At 43.2% G+C, this 23,464-nt stretch overlaps 1 protein-coding gene across 1 annotated transcript in view; it reads right to left on the minus strand.

Moving 5' to 3' along the window:
- The window catches only part of PKD1L1 (polycystin 1 like 1, transient receptor potential channel interacting), a 216,094-nt gene that overhangs the window by 64,530 nt on the left and 128,100 nt on the right, over positions 1–23,464 (minus strand). Inside the window, 12 exon segments of the mRNA XM_031665407.1 lie at positions 109–155; positions 737–809; positions 903–1,007; positions 2,686–2,865; positions 5,167–5,383; positions 6,188–6,294; positions 8,998–9,205; positions 11,054–11,137; positions 12,922–13,114; positions 19,778–19,878; positions 21,496–21,653; positions 21,769–21,879. Coding sequence (XP_031521267.1) covers positions 109–155; positions 737–809; positions 903–1,007; positions 2,686–2,865; positions 5,167–5,383; positions 6,188–6,294; positions 8,998–9,205; positions 11,054–11,137; positions 12,922–13,114; positions 19,778–19,878; positions 21,496–21,653; positions 21,769–21,879 — 1,584 coding nt within the window.

Below are 23,464 nucleotides of genomic sequence, written 5' to 3' on the forward strand. Positions count from 1 at the left end.
GCCTGACCCATCCATGGCCAGACCATAGCCAAGGGAGGACGCCAGAGAAATCTAATTGCTCGCATTTCATGCTAGAGGATTAGCTGCTGCGTGTAATGGTTGATTTACCTTGCATGGCTCCTGTGCGTCTGGTATCCTTCGGCAGGAATTAGGAACTGATTCAAAAAAATAAAAGTCCAATGTGTGATGTTTTGGGATCATACATTTAGACAGGGATATGTTTAATGATTAGCAGGGATACTTCTTTCTTCAGCAAATACTCTTCCTTCCTGACTCAGCCAGAATGAGTACTTCCGAGAGAACAAGACTAGAACGAGGACTTTTGTTGATGCTTCAGTCCTGGTATTGGCTTGGGCAACCCTCACACCCACTCGAGGCTGCCTTAAGGAAACATGGTAGCTTGAGAAAAATGTTTAATTAACAAAACAAATGGCACTAGCAACTAGAAAATGGATTCACTATCCATCTGACAAAGACCTACTTTACTTAGCTGGTGAAAAGTATTTATATATCACTCAGAAAAGAAAGGATTTTATAAGGTTCATGTAAATGTGGGCAAAGAAAATGGACAGACCACAGAAAATAAAATGACTTTTAAACACATGAAATGATGCCCAACATTACTCGTAATAAACACAGTGCAAACTGAAAGCAGAAGATACAATTTCTACTTAGTAGATTGGTGCAAAAGGCTCAGCTCCACGGAGAGTTTCTGAGAGTTTTAACACACATTTACCCTGGGGTGCCTCGGCCTGTGCTTCTCCTCTAGGCGGGCAGTGTGGCTTTGCTCGGGCAGGCCCCGGGGCTTCCTGCAGAAGGAAAGAGGTGGTTCGCCAAGTGTGTTCCCCAGCAATGAAGGGGCTGCTCAGGAGAACAGGGCCATGAGGACAAGTCGCAGGTACCTTGCTGAGCCTGAAGAGCAGGGACAAGAGCTGGGCCCCTGGAGAAGCCAGGAGGGTACACAGGAGACCCACCCTGAAGGATCCAAGGGTGGGGCTGACATCCAACTGGGGTTGCAACAAACCAACAGCAGCCGTTACATCAACCTGATATGAGTCCAACTTAAAACAGTCATGGTGTAATTACAAATATATGTAATGTGAATACATACATTATATTTAATAAAAGTGCTCTCTTCACGAACTATGAATTTTAAGTTACAATTCAATTGATTGATTGATTGATTGAGATGAAGTTTTGCTCTGTCACCCAGCCTGGAGTGCAGTGGCAAGATCTCGGCTCACTGCCACCTCTGCCTCCCAGGTTTAAGTGATTCTCCTGCCTCAGCCTTCCGAGGAGCTGGGATTACAGGCACGCACCACCACGCCCAGCTAATTTTTGTATTTTTAGTAGAAACAGGGTTTCACCATGTTGGCCAGGCTGCTCTCAAACTCCTGACCTCAGGTGATCTGTTTGCCTCGGCCCCGCAAAGTGCTGGGATTACAGGCGTGAGCTACCACCCTGGCCACAATTCAATTTAAATAATGCATCATGTTCAATATTGTTCTAAGAAAAAAATAGATCTATATATAGAACTGATATGATGGATACAAGCAGAAGGAATCCAGCAAGGCTTCTCATACCCCAGGAGTGAAAAAAAAACACACGCAATCATTTTGTTTCTTCTTATACAAATCCTTTCGGATTGTACAAATGCTTGCCAAGCACCCACTCTCTACCAGGCACGTGCTCCATGGATTGAATCATGGCTACGATCCAGCAAGGCATCAACACCCACAAGGTACCAATGAACAGAGAGAAGTGGTCAGTGGCCCAATGTCAGACAACATGTCAGCCTCAAAGAAGAGACTGACCGTAGGTTTCCTCACCACAGGCCCTGGTCTATTTCCAGCTGGACAGAGCTGCTCCCTTCCTGCTACTTGATGATACTTGTTTATCCTCTTTTTACAAATTCTATGCATTGTTATTTTTTCAATCTCACCAATCCATAATTGTTATTGGATCTCTCTGATACCTGGTGTCATAAAGGAGCCACTATGCCTGGCTGTCACATGGATGGGTCGCTGGCCCCCTCCTCGGAAATGGACCTTGTCACCACATTCTCCAGGCGCACCACGACCCAGCAGTGAACCCGGTGGGCCAGGTGCATGAATGGCCATGATGTTGTCATAGTAAACAAGTCAGTTTTCCCTCAGCCCACGTCCTGCTGTGTTGTTTTTCCTCAGGAAAGGGACGGTCTCCATTTTAACTGCCGACACTGATTTCGAAGTAATTTACTACATCTCATGAGGAACAATCTGACCAGAGTTGCCAGTGCAAACTGGCATCTTGAGGGAAAATGTGGCCATCAGAATGGCTCTGCGTTCTTTTGTCCAGAGGACTTGTTCAAAATCTAAATGAATTGCCAACTTAAAAAAAAAATTCAAGATCATTCTCAAAGACAACTGACTGCCAGGCTCTCTGGAAAAGTTCTGCTGCTGGGCCTGGGCACGAGCTCCCACAGAGCAGCTGTCCACCGAGCCAGCAGAGTCAGGGCTGTGCAGGCCCACCCAGTGCCACACCGGGCAGAGCCCTCCTGCTCCTTCTCTGGTCCCCAGGCAGCCAGGCTTGCTTCCCCTGGTTTACACTTTTCTCAGAGGACTGTGAGCTTTGTTGATTTCTTAGGCAAAAAGGGGCCACAGTGTAGTCTGGGATCTGGAAGCTGCTGTAAGGCAAAGCGACGGCCCTCACCTGCTCTTGCCCTCCAGCAGCGACCAGGGCAGTGAGACACGCGTAGATGCACAGCAGGGTGAAAGACACGGTGAGGCGTGGTGTGTGCAGGTAGCGGCTGGAGGAGGGCCTGCTGTACACCGACAGCCAGATGTGGAAATCCTCCAGGTACTCTGTGAACTTGCAATAGAAAAGCTGAAACGGAAAGCAGGAGAAGTGTTCCCTGACATGGGCATTTCTGTCAATGAAGCAAAGTCCTGACTGTTAAACCGCGATCTTCTGAGCAGAGACGGCGAGCTTTCCGGCTCTTCCATCCCAGCTGCTTAGCTGTGTATCAGGTGGGCCGTGGTGCAGGTAGATGGCACTGCACTCCCCATACTCGCTGGCTCTGCTATCCTGGCTGGTTAGCTGGGTACTAGGTGGGCCGTGGGTGTAGGTGAACAGCACCTCACTCTAGGCCTCTGGAAGCTGCTCCTCCTTCTGCCTCCTTGGCAGCCCCCTTGCTCCAGCCACACTCCCATCATGCTGGACTCTGGCCCACCTGGCCTTCCCCTGGCACCTCCTGAGCTTTGGCACATGCTTCTCCCGGCTTCACCTGCCTGGCTCTCAAATGCCTTCACGCCCAGCCTCCGGAGACCTTCTCTCCAGAGCTTCTGATCAGTCTCTCCTTGGTTCTCCTGCATGTTCCTAAGACTTCTTAAAACCCCGCCACTCTCAGAACTTTCCGGGGCAATATGCTTAATTTCAACTGGACTTTGAGTGCACTGAGAGTGGGGCTGAGTCTCCTCCACCTCTGTCCTCAGTAGCCCACAATGTCTGGCACACAGCAGGAGATGAGTTGCTTAGGAATCGCACTGAATTTTAAGTTCCAATTCAATTTCAATAATGCTTGGGGCTCAACATTGTTCTAGAAAAAACAAAATTATACACAGAACTGCAACTGCTCTTATGGAATATGAGCAGAGCACAGATACAAATACCAGAAAAATCAAGAATATATCTTCTTTATGTAACTGGATTAGCCAACAAGCAACGCTCGATTCGCAGCACACACAAGTGCTTATATGTGACTAAGTTAATAAGCCTACGTTTCTCACAAAAAGCTGTCAAGCACAATAGCTTAAGGATAAGCGATGTATGTCTCCCATTGTTAACTACAGTTCCCGAGCTAAACAGTCATTCTCACGAGGAAACAATCATCTAAGGGGAAGCCCCAGTTTCAGATGTTGAAGAATTTCCACATGCTGTGACTGATTGAAAACTTCTTTCAAATCCTTTGTGATCATGTTTCTTACTAGCTTAGCAATATCTCAGGCCTGAAAATGCCAAGGTCTTGAGCCTGGGCCTCTCATCAAGGCAGGTGGCAACAGGGCAGGTTGGAAAGAAAGCCTAGTGGCCTGACAAGGTCCAGCGACACTGGGGACTGTCTGAGTTCACTGGCTCTTACCACTGTTTGAGACCCAGTTGCAGGAAGTGCTCATCAGGAACAGAGAGTCACACATGAAAGTTCCCACAATGTTGTCCATTACCATAATAAATGAAAGAAAGCTATACATGCCCAACAGGTCTTCAGCAAATGGTCATGCGCAGTGGGCCATTATACAGCCCTGAAATGATGTTTTAAAAATTCATGAAGAGACCTACTCTAAAATGTTGAATAAGAAAGTGCAAAATGCGGCCGGGCACGTTGGCTCACGCCTGTAATCGCAGCCTTTGGGAGGCCAAGGCGGGAGGATCACAAGGTCAAGAGATCAAGACCATCCTGGCCAACATGGTGAAACCCCATCTCTACTAAAAATACAAAAATTAGCTGGGCATGGTGGCATGTGCCTGTAGTCCCAGCTACTTGGGAGGCTGAGGCAGGAGAATCACTTGAACCTGGGAGGCAGAGGTTGCAGTGAGTCGAGATCATGCCACTGTACCCCAGCCTGGCAACAGAGCGAGACTCCGTTTCAAAAAAAAAAAAAATTATTATCTCAATTGTATGAAATTTGTTTGTATATAGGGAAAGATGGAAAGGACATGCAAAAACCACAACTTCTATGGTTAGTTTGTGAGGTTATCTGTTATTTTGTCACTTTGGCCATCTCCTGCCATCCTGGCCATGATCACAATGTACCATATCTGTAATTACTCTATTGATAGTTATCTAGGTTGTTTGGGACACACACAGGGCACTGAATAGTCTTTAATAACGGGCCTCTGGACATCACAGACCACCAGAACCATAAATTCCAGAAATTTACATTCTTATTACAATTACAGAGAAGCATTACTGCAATAATTAATAATTGTGAAGGGTAATTAATTCATGCTTGGATGGCCACTTAATGAATGTATCATTTAATATTTTGATATATTGGTAATTAACTAAGAAAAGAGGAATATACTTTAGAGGAGTTGAAAGACACAACTGTGGCAAGCGAAGCAGAGCCAGGTGCCACGCTCTGCCGGTCAGCCAGGTGCGCCATGAGAGGCCACCTGGAGGGGGCCTACCTTCCGGAAGCCGAGTCCCCCTTGCAGACAGGTGAGCTCCCGCTCCACGCGACCATCATGCCTGCCAGCAGACAGCCAGCACTGGGCAGGGAAGAACCAGCCCTGTCCTGTGCGCAGCTCCTTCACCATCACGTGGCTGATGAACCAGCCTGGGGAAGGCCCACGGCTGTCGTGCCAGAGGCGGATCTTCCTCAGCAGGCCCAGCTGGGCAGGAGCGCTGGAGGCACACACAGCAGGGTCTCATCAGCTGGGAGGGTGACAGTGTGGTCCTGGCATCCCATCAGCCCCAGTGCTCACCCTCAAGGCACTGATAGCCCACAGAGGGGGGATGGGACATGTCAAAGGTGACTGACATGCAGAGTGACATGTGAAGCCCCCTGGAACCCGGCCAGAGGATGGGAGATCCCACCACGCACAGTGACCCTGCACTCAGGCCTTCAATATCCACCAGCTTTCCCAAACCAAAGTCACACAAATCTCGTTCATCTATTTGTCTCTGGTGTGGATTAAAGTTAACCTTTTCTCTCTTAATGAAGACATAATACTCCAAACCAATAAATATCATGCATGAAATTTACCAGGAGAAAAAATAATTTAGTTCAGTCCTTTCATATTTTCTAAAACGCCAGGTGCTTGCATCCTATCTTGTTAAACTCCCTCTTTCTCCAACCCCGCCATCTTTGTGACACCACATGTCCTGGCTCTTCCAAACTGGGGACAAACCTAATTAAGGTCAGAAGGTTTAGTGTCATAGAAAACACTGATTATGAACTTTACTAATATGTAAAATCAGTAAGTCTTCTTCCCCCACCCTCCTTCCTCCCTTGCCTCGCATAAACCTATTGTTTAATCTACTCAGAAAAACAAACTGTAAAAATACATCATAAAATTGTTTGTATATAAATTGATGCTCACTATCAGAGACCAATGTTATGTAGTCTGTTTTGTATTTGTGATAAGGCTACACTAATTCTGATTGGCCTCTCTTTCCCAAATCTAGCAGTGAAATATTTTGGAATACCTCAGGATAAAGGTATGTCTGGAATTCCTTTCAAACAGGGGCTTCTCTGGACAGGAGAGCTCCTTGGTTTCTGACAGTCTGTTGTCGCCACATAAAACAATGTACACCTCAAAACAAAGAACAGGGGTGGGAACTCAGGCTGTTTCACAGCAGACGCCATGCAATGCTGGGCAGGGCTTCCTCGCACTTTCTCCCAGTGTCTTACCCTTCCACAAAACCACCTGCATGGTGGAGTGCCACAGCCTGGAGCCAGGGAATGAGAGGGCATGCCCAGTCCCAGACTTCCCTGGAGAGAGCAGAGGAGGGCCTTGAAGTGGAGCCTGGTAGAATTGGCCATTTCCTCACCTTCTTGATCTAGAAAAGCCAGATCCCAAGTAGGTTTCGGGAGGGCATTTGTTTTCTCATGAGAGCAGGAGAGCACCACGGTGGGTACGCCATTTTCCTCCCTGTGGCTTGGCAGGGAGATGCCAGAGCAGCCTAGACCCAGAGTAGGGTACCTATGCACCTGTGGGCGTATCCCGGGGAGGCACACGTCAATCTGGCTGGGCTTGTCATTCCTCACTGCTGTCTTCTGTCACACAGAAATGAACAATTCTGATGTAATATCACTTATTAAACTTTCATTTAAGAAAGATATTTCTGTTTCTGAAATCCTTCCTTATTCCAAAGTGTATATTTTCTTTGACTAGTTTCTAAACTTTGTGTTTTCACCTTTCTGTCTCTAATGTTCTGGAGTTTATTTTTTGTGTGTATGATGTAAAGATTCAATAGTACCTTTTTCTACAAGGACAGCTATTGTTCCAAAATATTTTTTAAACAGTGCACCCTTTCTTGTGGTTTGTAAGACCTCTAGTCTCCCCCAGAAATCCCTCCTCAGTACCTCTCCTGAGGTCACGACATGATCTCAGGTACTACAGTTTCAAAATAAGCCTGAATATTGGGTAGGGAGTCCCTGTCCTGTTCTTCTCTTGAGAGTCGGCATGACTGGTATTGCAATTCTCTTGTATTCTTTTCCACCTGAATTTTAGGATCAGTTTTCCAAGTTCCACAAAACACCTTCCTAGAATTATGAATAGATTTAATTGGATTTAACCTCATTATGCCTTAGGTTTTCATCTGTAAAGTGGGTATATTAACAGAATTTCATTCACACTATTATTATTAATGTTATAGATTAATTTGGGAGAAATGACAAAGGAAAATTGGCTTTCTCATCCATAAACATAGCTCTTTATTTAGATCTCTTATGCATATTGGGGATAGTTCTTTCATGATGGTCTTGTATGTTGGGTTTGATGAATTCACTTCTAGGCACCCCACCATTTTTTACTGTGACAAAGAGGTTCTTGTTTTCAACTCCATGTTATAAATAGTCATTGCTGTTTTATAGAGATTATTTTGATGATTTTTTCTCAATCAAAAATTCAGCAAGTTTCTTAAATGCTATTAGTGCTAATCATTAGCGTGAACATGCTTCTTCATTTGCTGTGTAGACAACCTCATCCTGTGTGAAGAACCATCTCTTGGCCGGGAACGGTGGCTCAAGCCTGTAATCCCAGCACTTTCGGAGGCCGAGACGGGTGGATCACGAGGTCAGGAGATTGAGACCATCCTGGCTAACACGGTGAAACCCCGTCTCTACTAAAAAATATAAAAAACTAGCCGGGCAAGGTGGCGGGTGCCTGTAGTCCCAGCTACTCGGGAGGCTGAGGCAGGAGAATGGCGTGAACCCGGGAGGCGGAGCTTGCAGTGAGCTGAGATCTGGCCACTGCACTCCAGCCTGGGTGACAGACCGAGACTCTGTCTCAAAAAAAAAAAAAAAAAAAAAAAAAAGAGCCATCTCTTTCTCCCTTTTGGAATCTTATATTCCTGTTTTATTTCTTGCTTTATTGTTTATACTAGGATTTCTAGCACAATGATAAATTGCAGTGCTGACAGCAGACATCCCTTAGAAACCATCTAAAGCTTCACCACTAAATCTTCCTTTGTTAGGTTAAGAACATTCCTATGTGTATGCATTGCTCATGAATATATACATGTATGTTTATCTGATAGACAATTTAAATATACACTTGGTAGATGAAGGGTTTATGGTAAGGACCACATAAGCTTTAAAAATGTGTCCCCATCTATCCTACTACACTGTGGCACCCCATCTCATTCATCCTCCCATCTAACTCTTTCTCATCCACACCCCAATCCTATGGATTCCATAAAGTAACCATGGTTCCCTCGGGAAATGGGAACGTGAGTTTCAAGGGTAGAGGGAGCCTCCCTCTCTTTGAGGGATTTGTGTCGCACGCACTTCGAATTGCACATGGCTCTGCCCAGGCTCCATTTCCGCCCCTGCAGACCTCACCTCCACAGCTCACCGCGGCACCGCTGCTCCACTGGGCCCAGTGCTGGACTATTTCCTCCTCCTCCACCGCATCCTGCTTCCCACCCCACCTTCATCCTCCACCAGCTTCTCTGGGACTGTCGTTTTCTGCCCCAAGCTCAGAATAGTACGTCTCATTCTCAGAGTCTCAAAGATCCACTCAGAGACAGAACAGATCTCCCCGGGCTGCTTTCCACAGTGGAGACAGAAGAAGAAGGAACTGGAACAGCTGCAGAAGGTGAAGGGGTCTGCTCTTCACCCTGACAGACGTGCAGGCTGAGGGCCCTGGAAAGGGCAGGCAAGCCTTGCCTCAGCAATGAGATGGGCCTGCTGTGACAGGTAACAGACAGGGAAGCCAAATCACCAAATCCTCACTTCTGATGCTGACATTGCTTAGACACCATCAAAGAGTACCCCCAGATGCTCAAGCTACCTTTGAGGTCAACCTGGCCGGAGCTCGGAAGCCAGTGTCAATGACGACCGCATACAGCTGGTGGCCTGGCAAGGGGGCTTCTTGCAGAAAGATGTAACCAGATTTCTTTTTTTCATGATGATCTACTTGTCTGCTTTTAGCAACCAACAATCCATAAAGAATCAGAGAACCCATAATAAAAATACTGGGAAGCAAGTTTTCTGGGTGGCTATAAACGAAAGGAGAGATATAAAGAAAATTGCTCATGAAAATAAACATATAGGAAAAGACTGACTGCCACCCCAACCCCTTACACACAAAAGTCCCTGCTGGGCTTCATTGATACGTTTTTACACTTGCTGGAAGCTGAACTGGGAGGGCTTTGAAGGCAGGGAGCTGGCCCATGGTCCAGCAAGCAGCACCCCACAAGCATGGACTCCAGAGTCAAAGAAACCTTGTAATGGACCAGCCTCTGTACCAAGAGGCTGTGCCATGCTGGCTCTGAGGAACTTTCATTGTGAACTATGGCTAACAATGTGAATCTCACTGCTATTGTAAAGATTAAGCAATATAAATACACACAATTCTTGAAACATACAAGTGGCATTATGTTTCTCCCTCTCTCCCTCTCCTGCTAGCAGAACAAGGCTAGGAGATGTTGGTGATGTTTTGGAGCCCCTGCCTGTGCCTCCCACTGCCCCTGTGGATGCTGCTGCTTGTTCCCTACCTGCAGCCTCCACCTACCTGTTCCCAGCCACCAACACTGGCTGGGGAGAGATCACTGAACCCCCACAGATCTGTAGGATGATGTTCATATCAAGCTGCTGTGCTGGGACTCTAACCTAACTGGAGTCTTACAGATTTCTGATGGGATCTCAGAGGATGGGCACCAGGGTCTATGCCACATGGGGATGTTGCCCGCCCCATCCCCTGCCATTCTGCTCTTTGATTCCATCTGAGGATTGGGCTCTGTTCTTGGTTTCTCACTTGCCCTCTTTTTCCCCACCAGGATAGAGCCTGTTCAGAGCTCTGCCCCATGAGCTCTGCAGGGTGCTCACATCCTTCCACCTGGACAATACTCTGAAACCTTCAAGATTCTGGCCAGATATCCCACTTGCTACTGCCCCTGTAGAACTTCAGGTGTTGCCTCTCTCTGGACACCTTCCAGGGCTGCTTCCTTCATGGTTTGCCCCAGCCCCAGCAATATCAATGCCAGACACCACAGTTGAGGCTGCTGTCCTCTGAGCCCTGATCACTGAATGGTCAGTGACCTTTTCTGTATCCAGCATCTGTTGCATTAGCAATTAATGTCTTTTTTACTAATTATCTGATCCATCAACTAGTCTATAAAGTAATATGATTGATGAAATAAGAGAGTTTCTTATTACTTGAACATAATGAGAAGAAAATTTAACACTCAACACCCCAGAAAATGCAGACTCTACCCTAGATAGTCATTCAGCAAATATTTACTCTGAGCATTGTATTAAATGTAGGGTGACGCTGATAAATAAGACAGGGAAGGCTCCTGTCCATATCAGCTTAAACTCACTTTACCCATATCTGAGTCTAAATATAGTCATTTCATATAAAAGTGGCTATAAAAATAGTGTACATTTAAATTTTATTATCTAAAATGAGATACTCCAGAGAGAGAAAGAGGGAGCTATTAATAATTAGGCTATGACAGTAAACATAAACCAGGACAAGCCCTTTAGGCAGTATTGTCACTGTAGATATCAACTCTATCAATAATAATTGACCAAATTCACACTGAACTAAAACTAAACTTAAAAATATGAAAAGTATGTTGACTTTCTTGTGTTTATGAATCTCTCATCAGTGAATTTAAGTATAGAGAGACAAAATATATATGTATATATTCAACTATAAGAATATTTAAAGATAATTATAAAGAATATTTAAAGACAATTATCCACTAACACGCATATTTCAAAAACACAATGATAGTAAGTAACACGGATTTCAAGTACCCCTGGAATTATATGTGGACATCCTGAGTGAACCATAAAATAAATAAAGTCTATGAAGTCTTTATGTAGGAAATGGAACTTACCTCTGTAACTTGGAAATGTCACTCACTTCAAAACTGGCCTTCAGCTTCCTCCTTAGGAGACCAAATGCCGCGAGGCGATCGTAGCTAGGAGGGAAATGCGGATGAGGATACAGAATGTGTGGAGAGAGCAGCTGTTGACAGTGCGAAGGCATGTTGGTTAAAGGAATGTGAAAAGGAAGAAAGAGTTCAATAATGATAACTTTATGACTAAGACCCAGTTTAAAAGATTCACCTGAAACCTAAGTTAGAAATGAGGGACTCTTCTTTTATGCCAGAGTTCTTTACATCTGTGTGTTGGGATACATGGCTCCCATGGAGGCTGTCCTGAGACACAAGAGTTCAGAGCAGATGGCGGTCTTCATGACAGCCCTCCACAGCATGGCTGCAGCCTGAGGCTCTTGGGTCCCAGTCACAGCCTAGCTGTGCCACTAGTCAAGCTCTGGCCAACTTCTCTGCCTAAGCGCCAGTTCCTGGCATTACAAACATTCAACCCTGACAATTACTGTAAACACTGTCTCCTTTTTTGAAAGTACAGTCTATCTCACCCTCATTATCTTGTGAGCAGGTCCTATGTGTTATTGATTTTTTTTTTTTTTTTTTGAGATGGAATCTCGCTCTGCTGCCCAGGCTGGAATGCAGTGGCATGATTTCAGCTCACTGCAACCTCTGCCTCCCAGGTTCAAGTGATTCTTGTGCCTCGGCCTCCCAAGTAAATGGGATTGCCAGTGTGTGCCCATCTAATTTTGTATTTTTAGTAGAGATGGGGTTTCGCTGTGCTGGCTAGGCTGGTCTCAAACTCCTAACCTCAAGTGATCCGCCCGTCTCGGCCTCCCAAAGTGCTGGGATTACAGGCATGAGCCACCATGCCTGGCCTGTTATTCACTTTTGTACCCTTGGCTCACAAAAATGTGCCTATCAGAGAGTAGTTATGTAATGTAGAATGAATGATTGCATTAATGCATTTATCAATAATTTAATATTGAAGCAAAATATTGGGCCATTACCAGTACGTTTGGATGTACTCCTAGAAATGGTATTAGATAAATTTAAGAGTGCAACATAAGAAAACATAAGAAAATCAATAAGCGGTTATGAATTGCACTGATATGGTATGATCTGGATATATTTGCCTCCTAGCAGGAAATCACAAAATATAGTGTCTTATGGCTTATTTAGAAATGACTATTTCTATTTCTAAATATGCCTAATAATTGTTTATCTCTCTCCTAATGAAAAGGTAAGGGCAACAAAAAAGAATGAACTGAGTCTCTCATAGAATTGTTAGTCAGCTAGATGACAAATAATTTCTAATTTAGTGACATGACTCATATACCCATAAATTTCTAAGGAGGCTGCTCATCTTTGCGCAGAGACTTTTCTTGCCTCAGAAAGCACACCTTCACTACCAGGCTGTGGAGGGTCCTCTGAAGATGAGGGACCCTCAGGGCAACATGGGGGCATGGTGAGAGCTGAGGGTCCCACCTGCCTGACTACAAACTGCATACTCAATGGATGTCGGCGCTTCTGTGATAAGAAAACGGATGGGTTCATCTACCACTCATCCACTGACTCACATCTTCAACACTTACTAAACACCTCCTGCATGACAGTCACCACGGGAAGGAGGAACACGAAGACAGTCTATAGAGCAGCCCCTGCTCCTTGGGAGCCCACAGAGTGGGAGAACCAAGGCTGACACACGACCTGGCTACAAGAGAACTGACATAGGCTGGAGAGTTGTACAAACCAAGGGTGCTCCAGCTTCTTACGGACAAGGTTCAGGAAAGGCTCTGGGGGTTGGGCCAAACGCAGAAGACAAGGCAGTCATTTACTAAAAATCTCAGATTCTTTCTCAAATGTGTCTATACCTGCAGGTCACTTTTTCAGGAGAAGTTCCTGGTTGTGGAGAGAAACGTTCAGATTTCCACTCTCTCTTGTCCCAAAACAGGCATCGGATCCACTGGAAATGTACCGTATAGTTCACTGCCTTCGCTAAATATTTGTTTGGAGGTTTTCTGTCATAATCAGCATCCAATAAGGATAAATAGCCTACATTGACATCTAAAAAGAGAAAACATAAATTAAAAATACAACCTGAGGTTTGCAGAAAAGCATTCTCCATTTTCAATGCAGAGAAAGTAGGCAGATAGGTGGGGACAAGGACTAGAGATGAGCAAGAACTGAAAGACAGCATCAAATTCTAGACATTTCCTGTCCTTGGAGCATTTAAATTTGGATTAAATCCACCCAGTCAAAGCTCCTGGATGCAGATATGAATTGAGGAACGGTAGAGAATTGGGAAGAAAAACAGTGTTTCTAGCATCCCTTATGTTCCAAGTGCCCCCTGACACCCTGAACAGGCCACCCCCTGACCCTAGTGGGGATGGAAGAGGGTTGAGTCAGTTTCTTTAGCTGCCATTCAAGCCCACTTCCTGCTCCTCGCCAGTTTGTCAGCCAGCCTGTGAAATTTCGGTATACCCAGAGTCTGAACCCATTCTGGTAAGGACGGCACAATTACCTGTGGAGTTTTAGCCTAACATTTTTTTTTTTATGTTTAGCCTACTTTTTATGTTTAGAAGCAAAAGTATTTAATACTCTATTTATTTAAAAATTGCCCCAAGACTTTTTAATAAATGGTGTTGGGACAACTAGACATTAGCCCTTTGTAAAAATATGGGCACCTCATGCTATAAAAAATAATAATAAATATTAGCAAATCAGATATCTAAATAAAAGAGAAAAAACAAAACAAACTGCGCAAGTACTGAGGAACACATGAATGACTTTTTTTATAATTTGGACGTAAGAAATAAATTTTGAACTATGGCTCAAAATCTAAGAGTCTTACAAGAAATGGTGGATAAATTATTATTTTAAAAATAGTCTAACATATAAAGAGCTCTTAAATATCAAGAAAAAACAAACTCAATACAAAAATGGGCATATATGAACAATTCGCAGAAAAAAAGTAGATAATGGTTTTAAATATATGAAAAAATACCCAACTTAATTCATATAAAATGCATATTAAAATGAACATTTCTCAATTATATAACTGGCAAAACTCAACAGCTTGAAAATACATCTTGGCAAAGAAGTGGGAAAACAGGCAGCGTCAGACACTGCTGGAGGTGAATGTGACAATACTTACCAAAATCACATAGGCATTTACTGTTCAACCCAGGAACAGCCTACCTAGGAATTAAACTTGAAGATACACTCTTCCCACTACATTTAATACAGTATATGCACAAGTCTTCCATGCGAATACATAGGAGACTGACTGAATAAACTATGGTCCATCTATACAATGGAGAAGCACACAGCAGTTAAAAAAAAAAAAGATATTGATGAATAAATACATATGAAGTGATTTCTAAATATGTAATTTAACTAAGAAAAGCACAATGCAAATGAGTGTAAGAAATAAGGGGAAATAATGTGGGTATGCATGGGCTTATTTTCCCAAAAAGAAACATCAGAAAAACAATTCCCATAAAATTACAATAATCGAGGCAGGGCGCAATGGCTCACGCCTGTAATCCCAGCACTTTGGGACGCCGAGGCGAGTGGACCACCTGAGGTCGGGAGTTCGAGACCAGCCTGACCAACATGGAGAAACCCCGTTTCTACTAAAAATACAAAATTAGCCAGGTGTGGTGGCGCATGACTGTAATCCCAGCTACTCGGGAGGCTGAGGCAGGAGAATCGCTTGAACCCAGGAGGTGGAGGTTGTGGTGAGCCAAGATCGTGCTATTGTACTCCAGCCTGGGCAACAAGAGTGAAACTCCAGTCTCAAAAAAACAAAAAAACAAAAAAAAATTATAATCATCGTTCTTCACAGAACTAGACAAAACAATCCTAAAATTCATATGGAATCACATAGCCAAAGCAATACTAAGCAGAAAGAACAAATCTGGAGGCATCACATTACCAGACTTCAAACTATACTACAAGGCTATAGTTACCAACACAGCATGCCAGTGGCATAGAAATAGGCATGTAGACCAATGGAACAGAATGGAGAACTGAAAAATAAGGCCAAATACCTAAAGCCAATTGATTTTTGACAAAACAAACAAAAACATAAAGTGAGGAAAGGACACCCTGTTCAACAAATGGTGCTGGGATAATTGGCTAGCCACATGTATTAGAATAAAACTGGATCCTCATCTCTCATTTTATGTAAAAAAACAACTCAAGCTGGATCAAAGATGTACATCTAAGACTTGAAGCTGTAAAAATTCTAAAAGATAACGTCGGAAAAACTCTTCTAGACATTGGCTTAGGCAAATAATTCACGACCAAGACCCAAAAGCAAATGCAACGAAAACAAAAATAAATAGATGGGACCCAGTTAAACCAAAAAGCTTCCGCAAAGCAAAAGAAATAATCAGCAGAGTAAGCAGACAACCAACAGAGTAGGAGAAAAAATCTGCAAACTATGCATGTGACAAAGGACTAATACCCAGAATTTATAAGGAACTCAAACAAATCAGCAAGAAAAAACAACCCATCAAAAAGTGGGCAAGGACATGAACAGACGATTCTCAAAAGAAGATATATAAATGGCTAAAAAATATGTGAAAAAATACATTACATCACTAAGTAATAGGGAAACGCAAATTAAAACCACAATGAGATACCGTCTTACTCCTGCAAGAATGGCCATAATTTTTAAAAATCAAAAAATAATAGATGTTGGTGTGTATGTGGTGAAAAGGGAACACTTTTACACTGCTTGTGGGAATGTAAACTAGTACAACAGGACCAACCTAAATGCCCACCAAGGATAAAGAAAATATGCTATGTGTGCACCATGGAATACTACTCAGACATAAGAAGGAACAAAACAATGGCATTTGCAGAAGCCTAGATGGAGTTGGAGACCATTATTCTAAGTGAAGTAACTCAGGAATGGAAAATCAAACATTGTATGTTCTCACTTATAAGTGCGAGATAAGCTATGAGGATGCAAAGGCATAAGAATGATATAATAGGACTTTGGGGACTTAGGGGTAAGGATGTGGGGGTAAGAGATAAAAGACTATGTATAGGGTACAGGGTATAGTGCTTGGGTGATGCGGGCACCAAAATCTAACAAATCACCACTAAGGAACTTATTCATGTAACCAAAAACCACCTGTCCCCCCAAAACTACTGAAATAAAATAAAGGAAACAAATGAAAACCATTACCTATAAGGACTAGGTGAGAACAAGGTAGAGGAATAAGGCTGTTGAAAGATTTAGCTCTGAATACATACATCTTTAAATGTGCTTTAGACATTTGAACAATAAAATGTCTCACAAATTCAAAACATAAATTAATGTTAAAAAATGGGGCTGGGTACCGTGGCTCACGCCTGTAATCCCAGCACTTTGGGAGGCCAAGGAGGGTGGATCACCCAAGGTCAGGATTTCAAGGCCAGCCTGACCAACATGGTGAAACCCTGTCTCTATTAAAAATACAAAAATTAGCTGGGCCTGGTGGTGCATGCTTTTAATCTCAGCTACCCGGGAGGCTGAGGCAGGAGAATCGCTTGAACTCGGGAGGTGGAGGTTGCAGTGGGCCAAGGTCGCGCCATTGCTCTCCAGCCTGGGCAACAAGAGTGAGACTCTGTCTCAAAAACAAAAACAAAAACAAAACAAAAGGATAAAAGTATGCCTTAGCATTAAGTACATGCAAAAAAGTGAACTTAGCTGTATTTAAAATGTATAGCAAAACCCCACAGAGAAAATAATTAATTCGACTAACTTTTGACTATGTGCTCTTACTGTAATATATCATGTAAGAATGTAAAGTCAAAACTAAACCAAAAAATCTAGAAAGAAATATTGAACTTTATCTGGTAGGTTTGTGATTGTTAAGGGTACAGGTGCTTTAACTCTAAAACGATTTTATATATACTGTAGGATACAGCAAAGTGAATTTAGGTCATTGGAAACTGGCTCTCAAGTTCTCATGTTTTGGCAACTGGAATTCTCACTGTAGGAGAATGGGGATCTGAACACACAATGGGAGAAAGTAAGAAGGAACCCTGGGTGTTAGATTTGAATTTAAGCATTGTCAGGAACTCATTTTATACACACACACACGCACACACACACACACACGTTAAATCAATGATGCCCCAATAGCAATGAGCAAATGTGATGCGCAGTTCTTGTGTTCTAATTTCACTTCCCATCAATGAACCAAGCCTCACTGAGGACGTGGCCAGTTCCAAGGAAGGGCCGGCCAAACACAGGATAAGCCAGGACACCCTGGTGTCCCAGAAAGTTAAGAAGCACTTGAGGATCATGATGTCATGTCAAAAAAACCTCAGGTAGCATCTTGGAGGAGCTCCCACTGGAATAATTTGTGCATCAAAAAGAAAAATAATGGAGGTGAACTAAACACATTGAATTTTTAAGAAACGCTATGCACCATAGAGACAAGAGAGCAAGAGTAAGATAGAGAGAGACAGAAGCTGTTCTTTACTGAAGAATGCCAGCTAATTCATGGTGGAATTAGCAAATCACCATTTTGTAGCCTTCTGTGTACCTATATCACCCATGGATCCTTAAAATCACGGGGTGACAGTTTGTAGGGGAAGAAGATACTAAGATGGTCTCACAAGTGTCATCTCTCAAAGGGGAAAATGGAGAGATTGGAGGTTCTTTCCCCAAGCAAATTACCAAACTTAGCACAAATTACCAAACTTAGCACCATCGCCTATGGAATATGCTGCCAATCATCTGTGAGCTGAATTTAATCATGAGGAAACAGTCAGTCAATTTCCTGAATGTACAACATTCAGAAAATAACTAACCTAAGCTCATAAAAAAAAGTCTAGAAAAAAAAAAAAAAAGGCAAACATTGGGAGTGTGTTGTAGATTTTTACAGGGACTATATAAAAACACAGCAACAAAATGCATTCATGAACTTTGACCTACTTCTGATTAAAAAATATAAAGAGCTATAGAAGGCATTTGGGGGGATTTTAAAAATTTAACTGTGCATTACAGAATAGATATTCTTGAATTAACATTGATTTCTTTTCCTTATGATAGTGTACTGAGTTTTGTAGAGAATGCCCTTGTTCTCATGAGATGTTTAAGTATTTAGGGGTGGTATGTCACAGGGCCTGCAACTTATTTTCTCTCCAATGGCTTGTCCTCCCCATCAAAAACATCCCCCACCGACGTGTGCACACCTGTACACATGCAGATAAGGCAAATGAGGCAGAAATCAACAAATGGTGAATCTCAAGGAAAAGGATACAGGTATATGTTGTACATATTTTTCTAATTTTCCATCAACTTGAAATTACAATAAAAACTGAAAAACAACACACGAAATGCAACATTAAAAAATACCATTGAAATTTTGAATTTGGTGAGCAATACAGTTTGATTCATTTTTAAAATAAACAAATACTGGTTCTCAGAGGAAAATAACTATATCCCAGTAAAAATGTAGAGACAATGGATCTGGCCCACTCACTGACAGTCAGAAGCCAGCTCCTCTCCAGGGCTAGGGCCAGGGCCTGTGGAAGTCAATGTAAAGCACGTGTATGGTGAGTTGCCTGTGGGTGACACTTCAGCCCACTGAGCTTCAGTTTCTTGCTTTTTTGGGGAGGCTCAGAATCCTAAGCCACCAGGGGCAGAACATGGAGAAGGGGTGAGCCCCAAACTTCACACTCTGCCCCTATACTGCTTCAGAGGGGGTCCTGTGCCCTGTTGATAACGTGAGATACAGAGATGTCTCAGAAGTCCTGGGTCAACTCGGCGGTCAGGGAAGCTCAGCAGAGGTAAGTTTGAGGGAAGCAAGGCAGGAGGGTGCTGCAGGCAAAGACTCAGCCTGACCACACACAGAGCCCTGAGGGTCAGGAGGAGTCGCGAGAGACCAGCTGGGGAGGGATGGGCAGGGCAGCAAGCAGCAGCAGCCACTGCGTCACAAGGATGGTGCTCACCATGGGCAGTTTCCATGTGGGGTATGCACAGTGGAGCAGTTTGTTTATAAGCAAGCAGAGAAAAGGGATTTTGATGTTTTTGTCATGAATAAAGAAAAACACCACTATACATACAAAGGTTATAGGGGATGTTTTATTTATTTTTTTTGTTTGTTTGTTTGTTTTTTTTTTGAGACGGAGTCTCGCTCTGTCGCCCAGGCTGGAGTGCAGTGGCCGGATCTCAGCTCACTGCAAGCTCTGCCTCCCGGGTTCCCGCCATTCTCCTGCCTCAGCCTCCCGAGTAGCTGGGACTACAGGCGCCCACAACCGCGCCCGGCTAATTTTTTGTATTTTTAGTAGAGACGGGGTTTCACCGTGGTCTCAATCTCCTGACCTCGTGATCCGCCCATCTCGGCCTCCCAAAGTGCTGGGATTACAGGCGTGAGCCACCGCACGCCCAGTCAGGTTATTTATCCTCCACGATTTTTTCTTTTTTTTAAAGAGACAGGGTCTCACTCTGTCGCCAAGGATGGAGTGCAGTGGTCCTATCTCAGCTCACTGCAAGCTCCGCCTCCCGGATTCACGCCATTCTCCTGCCTCAGCCTCCTGAGTAGCTGGGACTACAGGCATCCGCCACCACGCCCGGCTAATTTTTTGTATTTTTAGTAGAGACGGGGTTTCACCGTGGTCTCGATCTCTTGACCTTGTGATCCGCCCGCCTCGGCCTCCCAAAGTGCTGGGATTAATCATGTCAACAGAATTGGAAAAGATGGCGCCTTGTCCACTGACCTTTCTGAGAAGCAGCAGGTACATAAATCTGCACAATTGGCTCATCCCAGAAGTAGATCTGTTTCACAAGAAAACCAGAGGGAGTAGGTTTCTCAGAGAATCTAGGAGATAAAAACAAAATAGGGATTTCTCAATTTTTTTCTTCTCTCTCAAAGATTTTAGTCAAATTTTTATCAAGAGTTTACTCAATTTGTGCAAAATATCCTTGTCACTGCAAGGAGGTAGCCTGGGACTAAAAAGGGTCAATGTGCTTAATTCCACAACGCCACCAGGTCTCTTAGTAAAAACTCCTACATAACACTTTCACACTGCATCTCATTAAAAACAAACACTTTGGCCGGGTGCGGTGGCTCACACCTGTAGTCCCAGCACTTTGGGAGGCCGAGGTGGGTGGATCACCTGAGGTTGGGAGTTCAAGCCTGACCAACATGGTGAAACCCCATCTCTACTTAAAAATACAAAATCAACTGGGCGCGGTGGTTCACACTTGCAATCCCAACTACTCGGGAGGCTGAGGCTGGAGAATCGCTTGGGAGGCAGAGGTTGCAGTGAACCGATATTGCACCATTGCACTCCAGCCTGGGCAACAAGAATGAAATTCCATCTCAAAAACAAACAAAAAAACAAACCAAATAACAAACACTTCAGTAGCAAACAAGTACAAGAATGGCCAGCACAGTCTGTAGGAATAAGACAAAGAGCACTGGCTACACGTGGTTAGGGAGGGGCACTGCAGCACACACACATATGTTTGCATGTTTGTATTAACTTTTTACCGTAACCTGTTTGTAGATAAAAGATAGCAACACAAAGCTAAATAGTAGTCTTAGTAGTTAGACTCAGAAATTCCTCAGAACTGATTTACTTTTTCTGCATGTGACTTAAAGAATTAAATTAAAATCCAAATGCTAAGCAGATAGCCACTTTTAGACATCAAATGGTTAGCTAAGTTGGCAGAATGAGGGTCAGGCCAACAAGCAGAGATTAAACTGTGTGCTAAGGGCGGTGTGGACAGCACCTGCATAAGATACAGCCTTGTTCACGAGAACCCTTTAATCTAGTTGAGATGCCCACCTAACCAACCAGGAGGAATAGAACAGTGAGCATCTTTGCCACATAGACTAAACACACGGGGACTCAGAGAAGGAAAGTGATCAAGGCCCTGCCCATCCAGACCTCCAACCAACTCTGCAGACTGTTGGTTTCCATTAGCACCTTTGCTGTAGAATTTCAAACTATCTTTTCAATAGTCACTTACCTTCCCAATAGTCAATTACCTTCCCAGGTAATTTATTTATTAACTGTGGCCTATACAAGTCTCGTGAACTCAACATCCCTGAGAAAAATAATTATTTTATCAAGTTTCCTTAGATATACAAATTTAAACACATTTTCTCCTTTCGGAAAAATAAAAAAAATCTAGCTCAGACCTATGCTGAGAGAATTAGATTTCTAAATGAGACTGTATGCATTATCACTAATAATTATAATGCTTCTCACTCTAATAAGGTTAACAAGCAGGAATCCAAACTCAAAAACCAAAGTCAGGAAGCTTACTGTCTGAGCGGCAGAATAGATAACAAGTTCTTTAAACAATAAGCCTTATTATTGCTTTAAAAACACAATTTAATTCACTGATTTTTTTTCACAAAACATTCCTAAGGACAATATGTCTTACTCCAATCTCATTCTCATTGTAGCTGTCACCATCAACACACCTTACTAGCAACATGACAGGAAATGCCCTTGTAACAGGTTTGGAAAATTCAATTTCTATCCGTAGAGATTCCTGCGGGTTTTCAGAAAGCTCAGTGAACTGATGGAGATTCACTTTATCCCGAAGCAATACAAATGTTGTTTTATTTCTCCTATTATCCTGTCATCAAAAAGAAAACAAGTTAAGCAAAATTTGCCTTTGGTAAAACAAACACATTAAAAATCAGCCAGCAGAGCCTAAATGAAGCAGAGATACCGAGAAAGGCTCTCCTTACCGGGCCATCTTCCTCCCCAAACTCGACCATCACAGGTTTCCTTAGCCATTGCCTGTTGATGGGTCTTCTGCTGGAGCAGGTATAGAGGTTGAGGCCCACAACTCCACCAATCTTGGGGAACAAAGACCATCTCAGAGCAAATGACAGCAAGCAGTGGACTTAAGTGAGAAAAGCAGCAAACTAAAGTATCGTGGTGCTGTATTACACTTACATAAAATTGTATGTCTGATATTAGAGGTTAGCATACAAAAATAAACCAGTTTTACTAGTCAAGATGACAGGATTGGAGTGAATACAATGCTTCATTTGCATCATTCTCTCAATTATTTCTAAAGTATTTTGAAGTATTTTTTATTTTAAAAGCTATTACAAAAGAAATATGTGCTCATTGTAGATAATCAGGAAGGTATAGAAAAGTATATAGAAGAGTGAAGAACAGCTTTTCTATAGTCCCATTGTTCAAGCAAATCATATTTCAGGATGTCGAGTATCAAATTTTGCTATGTAATAGAGTACATATTTGGCAGACAATTTAGTCATCTATATCTATATATAGAGAGATGTATACACACACACACACACACACATATATATATATATTTTTGACACGGAGTCTTGCTCTGTCGCCCAGGCTGGAGTGCAGTCGTGTGATCTTGGCTCACTGCAACCTCTGCCTCCGGGTTCAAGCAATTCTCCTGCCCCAGCCTCCCAAATAACTGGGACTACAGGCGTGCGTCACCACGCTCAGCTAATTTTTGTATTTATAGTAGACACGGGGGTTTCACTATGTTGGTCAGGTTGGTCTTGAACTCCTGACCTCAGGTGATCCACCCGCCTCGGTCTCCCAAAGTGCTGGGATTACAGGCATGAGTCACCGTACCCAGCCTCAGTTGTCTATATTTTTGCAGTCTTCCCAAATTACTAAAATTCCCTAATTGACATAATATCAACTAACTGTATATGAACTCTATCCCTATGTTGAACACTTAGGTACATTTCTATTTGAGTTATCATAAATAATGTTGTTTTGAGTAAATAAATAAGACAAGACATCTTGCTCTGAACAAATCTTTTCTCATTTCCCCAGCATAGATTCTTACAAGTGTAATAGTGTAGGCCAGGTTGTTGCTGGATGCCTAGTTGACAAAGTGCTTTCCAAAAGGTCACACTGACGAACACCATTGTTTACTCACTGCACCTCCACAAGCAGTAAGTGTTTTTAAATAATTGCACTTTTGTAAGTTAAAAAAAAATCATTTTAATTTGTGTTTTTTATTGCTTGTTAGTTTGAATTAGTTTCATATGCTGATTAGCCATTTCCATTTCCATTTAAAAAAGCAAATGCTGTAAAAGATGAGCATTTTTTGACCAAAATAAGATGTATCTCATTAATTTGTCCATATATCCATCAGACATTTGTTGGGTCACCAAATGAGCCACGTACTTGAGCCAGACTGGGCTCTGGGGCTACAGAAATATAGAGAATCCTTGCTCTCTGCCCTTCCAAACTCGCTTACGGTGACCCTGGGGTAATTCACAAAGCTTCCGAGTGGATGTCTACAAAATTGCCAAGTGGCTGGGACAATCCTCCCTGACTTCCCCATCCTCACATCCCCCTTTCACTGTGGTCCCCTGTTTCTCCTGACCTCCCAGGGAGCCAGGGGCCACCCTGCAGGTTCAGCCCAGCTGTGCCTCT

This window comes from Papio anubis, chromosome 4 (assembly GCF_008728515.1).
Source record: "Papio anubis isolate 15944 chromosome 4, Panubis1.0, whole genome shotgun sequence".
In the NCBI taxonomy this organism is placed as follows: Eukaryota; Metazoa; Chordata; class Mammalia; order Primates; family Cercopithecidae; genus Papio; species Papio anubis.